The sequence below is a fragment of the Vigna unguiculata genome, chromosome 9 (assembly GCF_004118075.2).
Source record: "Vigna unguiculata cultivar IT97K-499-35 chromosome 9, ASM411807v1, whole genome shotgun sequence".
Lineage (NCBI taxonomy): Eukaryota > Viridiplantae > Streptophyta > Magnoliopsida > Fabales > Fabaceae > Vigna > Vigna unguiculata.
In genome coordinates this window covers 27,985,323-28,004,062 of record NC_040287.1, presented here as the reverse complement: position 1 = coordinate 28,004,062, position 18,740 = coordinate 27,985,323, and the positions used below count along the sequence as shown (strand labels likewise).

General features: G+C 29.1%; 1 protein-coding gene across 3 annotated transcripts; it reads left to right on the top strand.

Annotated features, from left to right (window-relative positions):
* The first annotated feature begins 435 nt into the window (after positions 1-435).
* On the top strand, positions 436-12,457 carry LOC114162763 (WAT1-related protein At5g64700-like). Of its 3 annotated transcripts, none has more exons than XM_028046737.1 (7): positions 436-817; positions 923-991; positions 1,081-1,197; positions 1,336-1,570; positions 1,724-1,900; positions 2,018-2,169; positions 9,187-9,537. In XM_028046737.1, exons 1-7 carry the CDS (start codon positions 624-626, stop codon positions 9,194-9,196), a joined length of 954 nt encoding a protein of 317 aa, XP_027902538.1. In that variant the 5' UTR covers positions 436-623; the 3' UTR covers positions 9,197-9,537. The 3 variants fall into 3 exon arrangements, with proteins under 3 accessions (XP_027902538.1, XP_027902536.1, XP_027902537.1); XM_028046735.1 differs by lacking the exon at positions 9,187-9,537 and adding an exon at positions 12,160-12,457 and having other exon boundaries at positions 439-817; XM_028046736.1 differs by lacking the exon at positions 9,187-9,537 and adding an exon at positions 12,160-12,457 and having other exon boundaries at positions 440-817; positions 1,724-1,882.
* The last annotated feature ends 6,283 nt before the right edge of the window (positions 12,458-18,740 follow it).

Genomic DNA, 18,740 nt, shown 5'->3' with positions numbered 1-18,740 from the left:
TTACTTCGTTAAAATACCTCCTCCAAACACACCATTAATGTTTTACAAATTTCCTCTAATTTTGAATATATTTATGTGTTGTATTAAAACTTTATTACGTAACCTCTTATGAATCTTGTAATACATAAATTATATACTATATTGTTTTTGCTTAATGTGAAATTTGCAATACTATAGATTAGTAGAAATTCTACTAATCCGGGTCTTAAATAAAGAAAGAAAAATAAAAAGATAGTGATAAAAAAAGAGTTGGTACCAAATAAACTACCATTAAACCTAATTTAAAATATAAATTTATAAAATATTACGTAATCAAGGAATACCAAAATTTCCCATTTCAAAGACTGCTTTGAAAAAGTTTCGGTAGAAAGTTGCAAGTTGTTCCTACAAAATTATTATATTTTGGGAGAAAAACCGAAGGCCGAGATTCTATAATAATGATTTAATCGAAGTGCTTGGAGAATAGATACACACCTCGACATTTCCTATCCAACTGTAAGTCCATTAGAGCATAGTCAAATAAGTCTCCGTAATTCTTGTGCACAGTTTTCACTTCAGGCAAAAGATCAATCAATGAACAACCAATTTGAAATTTTATATGTATGTGTGTGTGCACTTGAGTAATGAAAATAAAGAGGTGGAAAATGGGTGAATTAAAGCCATATTTGGCAATGTTTGTGGTGCAATTGATACAGTCAGGGCTAACCTTGCTGTCCAAGGCTGTGTTTAACAGGGGAATGAATACTTTTGTGTTCATATTTTATAGACAGGTGACTGGTGCACTTATTTTGGTTCCTCTGACCTTGATACATGAAAAGTAAGTGTGTCTTTAAGGATCTGTGTTTCTTTCCTACTGTTATGTTTGATTTTCCACATAGTACTGTGTTTATACTTTATATATCACTTATGATATATGTTCCAGGAAAAGCGCAGTGTCAGTGTCACTTTCATTTCCAACCTTCTGCAAGATTTTTGCGAATTCATTTCTCGGGTATGGTTTTATTATTTTTCTGTGATTTCTCATGAAATGTTACTCTGAGAGGGAACTTAGGTATATGACCTTAATCTGTTGCTTTTCAGACTAACTTTGAGTCTGAATTTGCAAGCTATTGCTCTTGTTTACACGTCTGCCACTTTGGCTGCTGCAATCATCAATTCCCTCCCTGCATTTACGTTTTTCTTTGCTGTGCTGCTCAGGTAACATTTGTGATATGTATCAGTTTTTATCTCTTTTTCAGAATGGATGGAACATATACAAAAGTCTTTGGTGTATATTACATGAGATTCCTCTTGTTGATTCATGTGATGAGTGTTCATTGCATTCGACTCTTGCAGAATGGAAAAGGTGAATATAAGGACAAAATGTGGAGTTACGAAGATAGCAAGTGTATTTCTGTGCCTGGTTGGTGTAGCCACCCTTGCATTTTACAAGGGACCACAGTTAAGGATTGCTCATCATCATTACTACAATCATCATGAGGATCATTTTTCATCCACCAAAAGATGGATATTGGGTTCTTTACTCTTGTTCATAGGCGTCATCATCTGGAGCCTTTGGCTTGTAATTCAGGTACATCCACTTGTGTTGCACATTTTCTGATATTCCAACTTATGCTACGGTGTAGAATGATGAAAGCAAGTGTTAGTTTATAAGTTTACGTATACACGCACAATTCTGTTTTTTGTGGTTGGTTCACTATATTTATGATCCGAAAAAGTGCAGGCTCAGATTCTTAAAAGCTACCCTGCAAAGCTGAAGTTCACGACCCTTCAGTGTTTATCGAGTGCAATTCAGTCATTTGGCATTGCTGTAGCTTTTGAAAGAGACATTGAGCAGTGGAAGTTGGGTTGGGACATGAAACTGCTTGCAGTTGTTTACTGTGTAAGAGTGAAACAAATGGTTTGTCATACCTTAAAAGTTGTTCAGTTCTAGATTAATGAAAAGTTTAAGATTTGTTAAATTTGAAATGGTTGTGTAATATTAGTATAAAGTATGATAATGTGGAGCATCTTACAGGGGATACTAGTGACTGGAGTGATCCACTGCTTGCAAATTTGGGTTATCGAAAAGAGAGGACCAGTTTTTCCTGCGATGTGGAACCCGCTAAGTTTTGCGATTGCTACCACAGGTTCTATATTTCTATTGGGCGAGCCCCTATTTTTGGGAAGGTGAGTTACACTACAATGCTTCGGATAGTGTTATCATCATTTATAAATACAAATGAAATGCAAGAAAATTAATTATTTTCATTTTAATTAGAGAATATCAACATGCATTTATGATTTTTTTTTAAATGTTATCATTTAATTAATTAATATAAAATTATAATTATGACTATTATCTTATTTTTTTAGTATTGTTTAAAATCATTGCAAATTAGTTGTTTGTCGATTAATGCTGCTAGGTGTTTGAAAATAGCTGAATAGGAGAATCATTACAAGTGTTGCTAACTCTTTCTATATTTATCAAAGAGGAAAATTATTTATCATTATAGATGGTTGATTATAAATGAATTTGTGTAGGGGTGATTTCATATATTACTTACATGATGCTTACCTAATAGACTATTTGTAACTTAAATGGTATATTAAGTTGTCAAATTCTTACTTAAAACGGTTTTTCAATTTGAGGTCATAAAGTTTTTTTTTACAGTTTCTAATTAATTTATGAATTATTATGTTATATTATATTATATCTATTAATATTTAATTAAGTAATGTAATCTCAAAATTTATGATCATATTGAAATTTTTTCATTTAAATTATTTATATTCATATATTAATATAAGATTATTTAATACCTTATTTATTATATAAGTTAAAATACTTGTTTACTTTACAATGTTGTTTGAAAAGATGTCACTTCTTAAGAAATGGTTTGTTTGGATTGGATTAAAGCTCAGAGTGGAAGAGAGACGAGAAGTGGAGATACGGTATATGAAAACTAAGATTTAGATAGTGGGATATGAGTGGATTTTTGTAGATAATTTAATTGATATGATAAAATAAAATAAAAATTATAAAATAGTTTAATATAAGAAATAATTTTTAGAAATAGAAATAAAAAATAAAATAAATTTAATTATAAAAATATTATAAAATCTTAGTAAAAATTTAAATTTTAAATGAGTTTTAAATAAAAAAGCAGTTATTATAAAACTTAAAAAAATATTTTATTTGGTTCTTTAAAAATAAATTTTTAATAAAATTAAATGTACAGACAATTATCATTTTAACTGTAATTGATTATATCTGATTTGTAACCTTTCTGTGATGCTATTAAGATATTTAATAAAATTCTCTATAAATTTTAAATTCTTTTATTTCGCAACTTTGAACTTTGATTAACATAAACTGAAACTTTTATTTATTTGTTCAAACAACTTAAATTTAAGATTCAAAATTTTATAATTAGATCAAAGTGTGCGTTACTTCACAATAATACTTGTCTAAAACAAGTTTATCTACAAAAACAAGTTTTTTTTCCAATAAAGCAAACACTAGTGCAGTTTTGGGATTTTAACTCGCATTATATGTCTTGGTTATTACAAAATCGAAGTATAAAATGGTGCGGTGACAATTTTGTAATCATTGTCAACGTTTCTGCCCTGGTTCACCTCAAACCCAAAGTAGAATATGAGTTTATGCTTCGGTTGATAAAAACCTGGTGCCAAAAAGCCTTATAGGCTTCACTTTTTCAGACCCAAAGCAATAATGCCACGGGGAGAATGCAATTTGGCCTCGGGTGATTGCTGAACCGAGGCCATATGGCAAATTAGGGATTTCAAAAACGCGATTGCACAGTTCTTCCTCTTCTACGTTGAGTGTCGTTGTTCGCGCCTCTCTCTTTTCCTCCATCCATGCAACATCGTCCAACTTGGTTCCATGGTAGAGATCCGTGAGGTGGTCCGTTGGAGATCAACGCGACAGACTACGCAACGGGGGAGGGGCGCAGTCGGAACCTGTAGGACTTGGATAGGGCGGCGCTGTCGCGACCCTTGGACGAGATGCAACATATTTGGCTCCTCGGTCCTAGTCATTAGAAGAAGAAGAAGTACATGGATCTTGATTGCATCATCGTCAACCGCAAGTACTTCACCGCATTCCTCGCCGAATTCATCGCTGGTTTCATGGAGGAATGCAGTGACATTTACAGCAAATGGCGTAGGGATTTTCTAGAACAGTGTTTGCGGGGACTTAGGTTGGAATTTCAAACGCCTAACAATAACGACGTTGAGAATTGGTTAAAAACGTGCAAGGCAACTGCAAAGGTACTGTTTCCCAACGAAAAGAGACTATGCAATTACCTCTTTTCAGGGTTCTTTTTCACTTTGGATGTCTACTTCGAGAAGGTTTGCAAGGAACTGACGATTGCTCTACTGAGTTTTGTCGATACCACCATAACAACCGACAACTATTCGCCCTTCACAAGGCCCTGATCTTCTTCAACGGTAGAGATGTAAGAGCAACTAAGATCCATCATCGAGTAATCGTGTTTATGCCATCATTTTTTGTCTAGCAGAGGTAACTAACTTGTGTGAATGACTTGTGTTTGTGGGTGTTGCAGCAGGGAATTTGGGGATCTGGTTGATGGAGAAGAATTTGGGGATTTGGTTGCTAGGAAATGAAAAGTCCTTGATGACACCATCAATGAACAACTTCTGTTGTTCAATTGGGAGGAACTTGGTGGTGGGAACTTATGTTGTTCAATTGGGAGGAACTTCTGTTGTCCACCATTACTGCAAGGTGTTTGACAAATCATAGTTGGGAGTGCCACAGTTGTTCAGATCCTTCTGTTGAGATGGTTGCTAGTTAAAAAACTGGTTAAAAATTTGGACATACGGCCTCGGTTGCTACACAAACCCAAGGTAGAAAAGCGACCATATGGCTTTGGTTATCAGAAGAACCGAGGCAGAACGTGGGATTTCTACTTCAGTCCACACCCGAGACCAAAAGTTGACCCTTTTTTGCCTCGCTTTAATATGCTTCGGTTCTAGAACCGCGACAAAAACGCAGAAATAACCGGGGCCAAATCCCCTTCCTGCACTGGTGAAACCCAAAAAATTTTATGCATCCAGATCAACATTCATAACAACATTTACTTCAATAAATAAATAAATAAATATACATGAATGATCATCGCAATGAAACACACACATGCAATGCAAGGATGAGCTAAGAGGAACATCAAACATCAATAATAATATAACAACTCACCAAGATCTTTCATAATTATGGTGTCTCCCAACACCATTCAATTTCATCATTCGTCTCACACAATCAAATACATATCTTAGTTGTCCAGGGGCCATGGCCCCCCAATAATTTTTTAAATATATATTATACTATGAAATTAAATTAGATAATTTTTTATAAAGTATAATATTTAATGTTAATAAATAATAAAATATAAAATTAAATATAATAAAGAATAAAAAAATTATTAAGGTATTTTTTTTTATGTTCTCTCATTATTTTTTAAGTTTTTCACACATTGTATTCATCTTCGACTATAATAGTGTCATTTTTGTTTTTGAAAATAAAAATAGAAAGTTAGACTCAAATTCATTCTTTCTGCTCTCATTTCCTAATTTCCCATATGCTCCCTTCCATATTTTAAGATAAAAAAGACAACTCTCTCTTGTAGGATAGTGAAATATTAGTTTAATAGTTTTTTTTTTCATGTCACGATTATATATATATATATATATATATATATATATATATATATATATATATATATATATATATATATATGAATATATAAGGAAAAATTGTGTTATATGTTTTTTTATAACCATTTTTAATTGTAACTTGATTACCATATATTTTTTTTTTTAGTAATTATGTCTCTCGATTTTCGATTAGATTTGGATAAATTATTTGTTAGTCTTAAACCTTTTTTTTCTAAGTATATTACTGAGGATTAAAATAATAAATTTATTTATTTTTAAGTGATAAAAGAAAAGATATCGTAAAGAAGTAAATTTGTCTTCTTTACATCTTTTCTTAACATGATACTAAGATCCAATTGTTGAATTAGAAAAACCCTTCCTTAAAATTCAAAGAATTAGAGATGTAGAGTTTCATATTAATTCTTTAGAAAATATTTCAAAAATTTGTTCTCAAATATAGGAATACTCAATGAGTGAACGAGATGAAATTAAAAAGCTTATTTTGAATTTCATATCAAATACAACTTCAAAACCATCATTTTTCTAAGGAGAAACATGTAAGTGCTTTTCAATACTAAATTATATATACTTTTGTTATATTAGTGATAATAATTAAATATATAAATTTTGAGTATATTATTATGACCCATTCAAAAATTTTAATCAAGATTCGTCACTGCACACACCATTCACAAATCCTATTGTCTCAAACAACAGTTTGAACATATCATCATAGGTTCAAAATATGTCATTGCAACAATTAATACAACTACCAGTGATCTCAATATCAAGAACCAGCTTATAACTCTCGCACACAGCTTACCAACAATCACTCACCACTAGAGCAACCACCCTTCTTGCTTCTCTCAAGCCTTATAGACAAGGTCTACTTCCCATCGCTTTTCCTAGCAAAGTATACAAGTGTCACTTCTCGTCACTTTCCTCAAGAGCTTTCCCAGTGGAATACACATGTGTTACTTTCCATCATTATCATTCTCTTTGAAAGTTTCCCTAGTGAAGTTCACCTACGGTACAATCACGCAGGGTTACCTTTCTCGTCGCTCTCCTAGAAACTGACAAAGTATCCATCTCTCGTTCAATCATCACACACATTCACCATTTCAAACTAGTACATATACGTTCATTTCATCTGGTCACAACACATAAAATCAATCCACCAAATCCAAAATGCTAGAAAAAAAAACTTTCATCTTGTTGGAAGTCTCATATATCAGTGGGTGCAAACCTCACCTTACAAGCCGATTTTGTAAAGTTGAGTTAGGCTTAAAGTCCACTTCTTAGTCATTGTTATAGTTTATCCTAGCAAGATTAATTATTTATTGGGAATATTGTCTCACCCACACCACTATCGGATCGCTATCGAATCATCAATTAATGTCTAGTCTCACACACGAGATGTATATACCTCGATGTGAGGAGGTAAGGGGGGTGTTTTGGAAATTTCATATCTAATGGAGATAAGACAATTTCAAGATATATAAGTGAGTGCAACCCTCACCTTATAACACAATTTTGTGAGGTTGAATTATACTTAAAATTCACTTATTACCGTATCTTATAATAAAACCCAACAAGTGGTGAGACACACTCAAATGCAACATTTATTTATCTTATCTTAATTTAATAAAAAAGTAAATAAATAAACTGCACACCTTAAATGCAAATCCACAATTTTTCTTAACATTATAAACTGCCACTGCCCAACTACACCAAACTTTAACTTTTATATTATTTGTTTAAAAATCAAATAAACACTCACATAATTATAGGATGTCAAATAAAATAATACTATTCAATATTATAATACACGTGCCCAAAATTTCAAGAACCCACATATATACATTTTGAGCCATATATAAAAGCGCATCACATGGTGTGAAAAATACCTCAGAGAAACGCTCCATGCATAATAAAGCGCGTCCAGAAAGTATAGGCTAATTACCCAAAGATAACATCAACCCATTATTGAACTAAACATAAACTAAACAAATTCTTCACAACGTAATGCTATCCACGTTATTTCGACAAAACCAAAATAATGAAACAACAACACTTCAAATTCCAAACCAAACCACTTTAACTTTAATATACATTATGGATTATAATAATATAAAAGCCAAGATATATACATAAAAACTAGTTAACTCCATTACATCAAACTCCAAATTGTCTAAAAAAGTATATCCTACCCAAATCTTAATCACTAATAAAAATCTTTCAGATTCAATTTTAGAAAATCTCAAAAATAAAAATGTTCATTGCTCGTGGGTGTTAAAATCAATACATTTCATAACAAGGTCGCATATAAGGATTTATTATTGACTCCCTATAAGTTATATTCATCACCATGTGTCTAGAAATATTTAAAACAAATTTTAAATAAAGTTGGATGTAAAATATAAATTTAAATGAAGGTTAAAAATATCTATTATCATAAAATATGATTGTAAAATTTATATAAAAATTAAATTTGGTTTTAATTTGGAAGGATGAAATTACTCAAGTTTTTTTTAAAGGATTAAATTGAGGCAAAATAACAAATACAGGGATCAAATTGATATTTTTCATATAATAATGACAAGTGGCAGAACCCTAAATTTACACGTGACAGGTTTTTTTAGAAAATTAAAAAAATTAAAAATTAAAAAATCATGAGCTGACATGTATCAGAATCTTAATTTGACATGTGATAGTTGTTTTTTTAAATAAAAATAAAATAAAATAAAAAAGAATAAAAAAATCATGAGCTGAAACGTGGAACAGACCTAAAGTTGTCAGTGTTGTACTAACAGAAAAGATCAAATTAGAACTCATTTTGATAAATAAGGATCCAATTGAACGACTTAAAATCTGAGGACTCAATCAAGATTTTGAAACAAAAACGAGAAGTTATGAGAAATTAAAACTATTAATAAATGTACAATAAATATATATATAAATATATATATATATATATATAAATATATCTAATAAATTAATATAAGTCAATATGTTGAATCAAACAAAAAAAATCATAATGTGAAATAAACTTTTGACGCATGAATTTATAGTGTGTTGCCCTTTTGTTACATTACTATGCGTTTTTTTTTTTATCTGCAAAAGAATAAAATTAGATTAAAGAGAAGTCATAAGAGATACTCTAACTCTTAATATAAAAAAACATAAGAGATACTCATGACTCCAGCAACACAAAGCCATGATTATGATCCACAGACAAAAAAAAAAAGGCCATAAGTATACATCTCTATCTATTCTCCTAGTTGTGTACATGCAAAGATGAAGCAAGAACCATGTTCTCCTTTTGCAGTCCTATTGATGAGTTTTGTTATGCCTCCTGCTACTCATAATCTCAACCCACACAAACCGTAGATGTAGCATGGATATAGTCCCTAAATTGCAATCTCCTTACAGTGGCATCTTATTAGAAATTAAAGAGCATATGGGCAAAGCAACGTCTAATAGGTAATTCCAACACTAACTTTGATGCAGAACAACATAGCAAGAATGGATATAACGCTGGAAGCATGAGAAGGAAATCCTAAGCCGACGAAATGTGCCCCCAAGATGACACCTGCTATGCCTGCTTCCACCCACTCCTGCAGCACCCACTTACATCCCTTCAAGCTGTCTTCTGCATTCATCAACCTTCAATACTTGCTTACTGTTTCCTTTCTATATAGACGCTCCCTCTTTAAGATTCCCCTGTACCATGGATTGGACCGGATGAGTTTCAAACATCTTCTTGTACATGGTAGTAAGAGTTCTTGTACATGGTCTTTTTTCTGTCCAGCAGTTGTAACTGAGCACCTGTACCATTTATGGTTTTCCTTCATCCCTTCACTTACCAGGATCTGCATTTGCTTACCTATCACACTTGAACACACAATATTATCATATCACACAAATTTTAAACATGTATGCGAGAAAAGGTACCGGTCACTATGAAAACTTCACAGTTGAAATCGTGTTTCATGCACACCCAAGCTACCACTTGAGCATGACCAAATACTTTTATAGAATCAACTTTCCTATGTTTAAAAATTACCTCATTCCTATGTTTCCAAATTTCTCCTATAATAGCTAATCACATTCCTTTTGTACTAAATTTTATCTACTATTGAGGTCAAAAAGATGAAAGGGTTGAAAGTTGGCTCTAGCTTTGACATGGTGCACAGTGTTCACCTCCAGCCATCTATCACACATATTCCACACCTTTTAGGACACCCTACAAGAGAAAAGTAAATAGTCTACAATCTCTTCGTATGCACAACACAAGTCACAAAGACTATGTTGTAATTGGATCCCTCTCGCTAGTAAATTAGCCTTGGTCGGTAATTTATTCAAGAATATACTCCATCCTATTATTTGAGCCTTTGGGATTACCCTTGTGCTCCATATATAGCATTTTAAACTATTTATTCTCTTCTCCTTCAAGAGTTTCTTGCAGCGTATTATAGGCTGACTTTACCGGAAAAATCTCGTACTCATCTTTTTTCCATTTCCAAGTATCAAGACGAACCTTGCATAATCGTGGACCATTAATAACAAGGAGGAGTTGTTCCTCCATGGCTATCTCCCAATCAAATCTAGGTCTCCTCCAAGTTAGGTCCCAAGATCAAACATTCTCCTCCTAGTGTGACCTCCAATAACTTTGTCTTTACACACGTCAAATAAAGCCTAGGAAACCTATATTTAAGTGTCTCTTCCCCTATCCATTTATTTTCCCAAAACTTAGATTTTTTCTTTTCCTTCTTCAACCACCCACTCAAATCTATTATCAAACCAAAGTCCTTACGACGTTCTCTCACACACCTTATGAATGTCTATTCACCACTCTCACACACCTTATGAATGTCTATTCACCACCTTCAGGCAAACCTTTATGTTAGAGTTATTGAGATTCCTTCATGACCCATACTTTGACTCAAAGACCTATTTTCATATACCATTATCCTCTGTACTCAATCTCCATTTTCATTTGTCTAAGAATGATGCATTAAAATTCTGAATGTTTCTTTTTGCCCAGGGTATACAAATATTACTATGCGGTTATTAAGACACATTCTTACTGAAACAATTTTCTGACAGACAAATATACAACTTAATTTATTTGTACTGATAAAATAAATTACAGTTGAAAAATCTCAAAGAATTTGTGCCTCCAGAAATAATTAAAATGTGGATAATTTCGTGAATTATATTTTCAACTCTCATAATCATTTCAGTAGTTTTCAAATTTAAAAACTAAACTAAGAAATAGTTTAATTCTCTATAAAAATAATTTAATTTTTGTATGTAATTTAATATAGTTCAATTAACGACTTAGTTGAGTTTGTTCCTACGTGTCTTATAGCTGTTTGGGTACTTTATCCACTTTCATTCTTATTCTTTGTAACTTTGTCTAATTTTAATATCACTGCTCATTCCCAGTGGGTTTTATGGGTCTACTAGAGCACAATTTCTTAATCTCAATTGTTTCTTTTTCTGGTTAGAAACTATAATAGGATTTTCTTAAAATCTACCAATTAAGGTAATCATGTAATGTATTCTCCTACTACAGAAGTGATTTTCGGGAAAAATTCCTTTTAACGGACAGTAAAAAAAAAATATAAAAAACAATGTACTCAAAATTGATATATAATTGGACCAAAATTATGATTATTCTAAAATATGAATATTAAATCACTGAAAAAAAAGGATGAACATAGTTGAGGTTCAATAAATATTGCAATTCAACCAAATGTAAGAAGACATAAATATCGTAAAATTAGAAATATTATATATATAAAAAGATTTTCTGTTCTTTTTATAAAAAGCATAACTTGATTACTTTACCCGACACAATTCTTCAACAATATCTAATTCATATTTTCTAAAATATTACTCCAACATGATTAAAATAACTAAAATGATAAATATCAGGAGTAAAAAAACAGTAGTAAAATGGTTGAAAACGAAAAAGTGGTAAATCGAATTTAACTACTATTATTGATTCCTTTCCATATATACAAACGTATTGGAACCCTTTATTACTGTATATAAGTTTGTAAATACACGATTCTTTTCATTTACATGTTGAACTAGATACTATAACTCTCATTTTTTTACTCTTATCTATTATTTTCTAATATAACGTAATGTGAATAATCGATTAATGTAATACTATTTTTTATTTTGAAAGAATCAATAACTTACATTAAACCACGTCAAAGTAAAGGATGAAAGTGAAAATATAATTTTTTTTGCATGTTTACCGGTTTGACGTGTGTAATTATATTTTTTTTATTTTTGTCATATTCCTCTAACATACCTTTATATTAAAAAGTTAAAGTTAGGTAATCTGCATTAACATAATCAACAAAAGTTATGAAGTACACTGTGATCAAAAGCAAAAAGTAAAAGAAGAGAAAGAAAACTAATTTTATATTCCGTTGCCCTAATCCTCTAAATTTTTGGTTTCAGTGTGTTGGGAGGTATTGTGCTGATTATAAGCCTCTATAGTGTTCTTTGGGCAAAAAGCAAAGAAGAAGTGAGTCATCATCAGAATTGTTTACCCATAAAAGAATGTGCAGAGGTGAAAACTGAGGGCAGTAGCATGGAACCACACAGTAACACTAATGATTTATTCAAAAATGTTCATTAGTGGTTTCTGTCTGGTTTTTCTTCTTGGGACCCAACCATGTCATTCACAATAAAGCATGACCTTTTTGTACCAGTTTACACTATACAAGAAATTGGAAACAATGTGTTTGATTGCGCATGGAACTTATCTTAATACTAAATCCAGGAAAAGATGTTGCTTAAGGATGTGAATAGCTTCATGGTTTTATCCAATAATAAGGGAAAGGAAGATATCCAAACACACCTACTTCTACTATATATGCAAACTACCCTTCAATCATTTACGTACCATACTAAGATAACAATGAAATCTCTATCAACTTTTGTAATATTACAAAATTAATTTCATAGATAAACACTAATTTTAACTAATAATTTGTTAAATATTTATTTGTTCTGAAAATTTATCTATATATTGTCAACTTAATTTGACTATAAAAAAAAAAAAAAAAAACTGAGTGGAGGAGAATTTGTTTTTGCACATGTGCGAATAATCGATTAATTTCAAGTTCCAACCGTGTTTATCTCTTTTTGCAGCATGAATGACTTTACTCACTAACGTTAGACTTGTTTTGTTCATAATTGGAAAGAATATTCATTTGCAACGAGTTTATTTTTGGATTCCGTGTATCTTTTTGTTAAAAGAAAAAAAGAGAGAAAAAAATAATAAACGAAAGAGACGAAACTAACGACATAAAACTTTACGCGCAGAGTTTTTGACGGGTTTGGTCCTCAACACCACTTATTTGAAAAACATGATTGGTGGAAGTTAACATGCATATGAAGAGGACTTTATGTAATAGATAGAATCATGTTAATTATGATTTATGGGAATTATCAAATTGAATAGATTAATTGACTAATTACTTTTCTTATAATGGCTGTGGTTGTTAGGGAAAAATGTGAGATTTTTCATGCACGAGGAACTAAAATTTAATTAATCAATGATTGGAGTTTTCTCCTTTCCTTCATATGCATGTGTATGTTGAGATTTTATATATGAAGAAAGAACTTTTAATCGAGAAATAGCTTTCGTGAAAAAAATAAAAAAGCATGGTCCTTTGAGGTGGCACAATATTGGACACATTTTCGTACCTTCTTCGCACCTTCTTCACTTATTTTGATATATTTGTTAACAGTTGTTTGGTGTGAAGTACACAGATCACTCATATAAAGGGGAACTTTTTTTTTTTTTTTGGTTTTCCAAATGTGGTCAACGTGATGCTTATGTATTCTTCAAATCGTTTCAAAAAAAAATAAACAAGAGTGGTTGATAAGTAGTATATTGATTTTGCTTTTGCTGCAAATTACTACGTTCCACTTTTTTCACATTTAAAACATTGTGTTTGTGAGAAGTTGTTTATAAATTATTTGCGAAGGACGAGAACATAGAGTTTGTAGTGTCGTATTCTTCTCCACTTATGATTGATCATGCAACGTAAAACTTGAGGGCAAATTTTGGTGGCATCACATTTCATCCATATCCAACCTTAATTATCAAAACTCAACCACATGCATTATGTCTCTTAAATAGAAAATATCCTAAATGAGAAACTCGTGATATATATACATAGAGAGAGAGAGAGAGTTATGTCAAGAATTATGCTAACAATAAGTGCACTAAAATGTTGATTGAGACCATTTAGTACACCAATCAAATTTTCAATTATTTTAAAATTAAATAATATTAGACTATTTTTGTTTTTTAATATAATAAATACTTTTTTTATATTTTTAACCTTTATAAACTAGATTCAGGGATGCTAATGACTTTTTAGGTTTGTCTAACAAATAATAAAAAAAATTGAAGCAGAATTTTTTTACTGAAATTCATAATATTGACACAAAAAGTTTTAATATTTATTTTTTACAGTAATTTAAAACATATAAAGACTATTTTAATATGTCTACAAATACGATTGTATAATCACACAATATCGAAACACATAAAAGTTTTAATATTTTTACATTACGTGTAATGTATAAACAAATTGGAGTTCAGATATATCAAAAATTGACATTGGAGAACAAAAAAACCATAAAGAGTTATGATAATAAGTGTTCTTACAATATTGTTTAAGGTATAATTAATGAATATTATATTTGTAAGGGTTTATAGATAATTGAAAACATGTAATAGACTATTTAATATGTTTACAACACGTTTGTATAATCACACAATGTCGAAACACACAAAAGTTTTAATACTTTTACAATTTGTGTAATGTATAAACAAATTGAAATTTAGATATATCGAAAATTCACATAGAAACGAAACGAGAACAAAATACATAAAAGGTAATGTTAATCAATGTCTTTAAGATACTATTTAAGTTATAATTAATAAATATTGAATTTCGTAAAAGTTTATAGATAATTAAAATATTAAATGAATTTTCACTTAAATAATTATTTATATATTTTTACTTTATTTAAAGTACAAAATACTCATAAATGTTATATATTTATAATTGATAATTTATTTGTTATAAAAAAAGGTAATTAAATAATAATATAATTATATTTTAATATTGTTAAAAATTAAAATATAATTAAACATAAAAAGTTTAAATTAATAGAAAATAAAATATTATTTATTTTTTAATAAAAAATAATTAACATAATACTCTCTATATTAAAAAAACACTATTTCTTTTTTATTAATTTCTTTTTATATTTAGTTATATTTTAATTTTTAATAATATTAAAATATAATTATATTAGTTTTTAATTTTTTTATTAAATAAATTATCAATTATAAATATATAACACAAATGAATATTTTTGTCGTCTAAATAAAGTAAAAGTGAATTGATAATTACTAAAGTTATGATTCATTTAATATTTCAGTTATTTATGAACTTTTACAAAATTTAATATTCATTAATTACACTTTAAAGGCACTGTTTAACATTCTCCAAAGATAAATGATAAGAACATGGTATGGATGGTGTGAATATGTGCACTTAAATTCATTAGTTAGTTGAGGATTAAATAGTTCATTTCTTTATGATAACAAATTTTGATTTCAGTAAATGAACTGAATATCCACTCATTCTATTAAATTAAAGGTTAAATTATGTTTTTGGTCACCATTTTTAAAAAAAATATATATTAATTTGGTTTTTTTCTGTTAATACTCTACCAACGAGGTTAAAGAAGTGTAACGGCATTCCAACCTTTCTTCTCCTTTCAGGGCCTATCCGAAAACAAAAATAAAATTCAATACTTCTTGGTTGTGAATATCTGAATAGGACAAATCGCCTCGTGGATCTCTTTGCTTCGGAACAAAACAATTCGAATTAAGCTCAGTCAACTGGAAGGTGTATTATCGATATAGGGGATCTTTCAAGTGAGAAGATCCATCGACCTGAGACGAAGAGAAAGAAAGGTCTATCTATTTTTTTTTTTAGTTATTCAATTAAACCAATGATTCGTTATTGGAGCAGCTAGCAACAACTATCTCATCTGGGACCGTTCGTGATTTTATTTTATTTTTTTGATTAATTTTAATTTTACTTTATCTTTTTTAAATTAAAACGTTGTTGATTGACGTTATACTACGTAACAATGACAATGACAGTCTAATATAACAGTTATAGTGACACGTGTTATTGTTAGGTCAGGTATTATTTTCTGATTCTCAATTTAATCTTTATATCATCTAACCTGATAATAAATGAAAGATCGAACATATCCAAAAATTTGGGTTTATAGACAGAATGGTTAATTGAATAATTTAAATATTTTTAATTTACATTTTTTTTTCAATTATGATTCCCTTTAAAACTGTTTTTTTTATCCTATTCCCAAAAGCAAATGGTCATTTGTTATTAATCGTGTTTTTCTATTTATTATATTTTATGTCTGAAAATGATAAAGACATTCTGCAGCATAAATTGTGGCTTTAAATGGTCACCATTGATTAGAAAGCACTTACACATAGGATGGGGACTACCTACACCTTAAGTAGAATTTTTATAAAAATTTAATAATGATGAGCTTAGTATATAAAGAACAAAATGAAAAATGTGTCTGAAATCTACTTGAATAAAACAAAAATAATGTACAAAAAGAAAAAAGGAGTTGAGTACGTTCACTGTATGTAGACAATTTTTGTAAGATATTATTTTGAAATTCTATACTATTTTCTCTTTTAAGTTTTCCCATGTTGCATAAAATATAAGATTTTCAATTTTTATTTTTGCCAATATAATTTACTATTTTACTCTTAAATTTTGTGTGACGTATTTTTTAATCTCACAATTTACATAGGTTTAATATTATTTATATATTTATAACAACGATTTAATTTTTTTCTTTATTTATTTTTTATTTAATATGATTCATATATTTAAATCAATATTAATGTCATTCAGACACTAACTTAGCGTCAATATTATCATTGATCATGAATATTTTTAAATAATATAAAAATAACGTAAAAAACAAATTAAAAAAATCTATTGTAGGCTCTTTTTTTTGTGTAAATGTAATATTTGTTTTACAAAGTGCATATTTTCTCTTATTTTCTGTTACCATTACAGTCCCTCCAATCACTTAGTGTAGAGTAGTAGCATTTATACAAAAAAAAAAAATGCAAAAATGGCAGGGTTTCTAAGTTACAGTGTTTTTTAGTTAAAATAAAATGTAAATGGATTTTGTATAACTATTTAGGATTGTTTTTGTTTAGGGAAGAAGATGTAATAAATGGTAATTCTTGAATTTAGAAGATATAGTTAGCTCTTCTTGACGTATCAGCATCTATTAGCTTTTTTCTTTTCTATAATTATTTTTCATTATGTTTGCTTTACTTTTGGTCGGAAAGATATGTCATAAATCGTAATCAATGAAAAAGAGAAAAAACATTTAATGGATACTAAACTAAGGAAAAGAAGAAGCCGTCTCTGATGGCAAGTTGGAAACATATTTTAAACTTGTCTTCGCAGTCGCATGTGGTGTGTAAAAAAGGCTGCGTCTTCATCTAGAGTGATATTTATAAATTATCCTCTCTTTTTTTATAAATTCAAAAACTATAGAAATTAATCCAAGATTAATAAAATATTTCTATTTATGAAATAATTATTAAAAAATGATCGATATTATCATCGATATGTGAATTAACTAAATGAAGTTGTTTTAATTTTATTAACATGTTATAGTTTACATTGAATATATTTAACTATATTAAATATTTCAATAAAAAGGTTTAATTAATGGTCGGTTGTGGAAGTTCGAGGAAATCCATTGAACTTTCAAAGTTGTTTTTTTTCTTTATGTTGAACAAACTCTAATATCAGACCATCGAGAAAGTATGCAGCAAATGATAAAGGAAGGTTGAAATATGTGGTGGAGATATAAAATGGAAGTGTGAGAAGATTTAGATAAAGATTATACATACGTGCTCTTTCATAAGTGAATAAAATTTATGATAGTATTAAATTATAATATAAATTATTTCTGATTTTGTCCAAAATACATTAGCAAAACATGATTGTGAAACTTGATACATACCTATTTCAAAGAATTATGTATTTTTGTTTGGGTTAAATATGTTTTTTGTCCTTTAACTTTCAATGAATTTTGAAATTAGTCCATTTCAAAATTTTAGATCAATTTAGTCTTTCATCCTTCAAAATACGTGGATTTAGTCATTTTAATCAAATTTTATTAGGTTTATTTGATATTTCATATGCATTTCAAGATTGTATTTGAGTTGTTTATACGGTTTGACATATTTTTGCTTTAATGTTAAGTCAAATACTATTATGAAACACGTTTGAAATGTCAAATTAACTTAACTAAATTTGATTAAAAGGACTAAATTCATATATTTTAAAAGATAAAAAACTAAATTGATCTAAAGTTTCAAAATAGACAAATTCCAAAATTCAAGTTAAGGAATCAAAAACATATTTAACTATTTTTGTTTCTTCAAAATAAAAATATAAGTACATACATTTTTCTTTCTTTTCTCTCTCTAAATATGACTCTATTTTTTATTTTTTTATCATGATATTACACTTTATAATACAAAATAACAAGGTAAAAAACACATGTACCCGATTGAAATTTAAAATGGGGTAAGTTTAATTTTACTTTATAAATCTCCAAATATTTCTTGAGTTGTGAAATTCTAGAATTTTATTATTTTTAACTGTTTTTATCAAAATTTGTCAAAGAGCTTTTGAGATGGAATTGTTATTCTTGGAGGTAGGCTTGTTACTAAATACAATTAGAGAAGAGACCTATATGCATAAGACTTTTTAATTGTTAAGTCAGGAATAAAATATGTTATAATGATAAAAAGTATTAAGAGTATGAGTTAAAAATATTAATTATCTTAAAAGATAATTCTCATGCACACTATAATTTTTAAAAAATTATTATTCTTATATTATCAAATCTTTTATCTTTAAAGA

Excerpts from the sequence above, each read along its gene's own strand:
- LOC114162763 (XM_028046735.1), top strand. The coding sequence starts at position 624 with ATGAAAATAAAGAGGTGGAAAATGGGTGAATTAAAGCCATATTTGGCA. Across the intron at positions 992-1,080 it reads TTTGCGAATTCATTTCTCGG|ACTAACTTTGAGTCTGAATT; the intron begins GTATGGTTTTAT and ends GTTGCTTTTCAG. Across the intron at positions 1,198-1,335 it reads TTCTTTGCTGTGCTGCTCAG|AATGGAAAAGGTGAATATAA; the intron begins GTAACATTTGTG and ends CGACTCTTGCAG.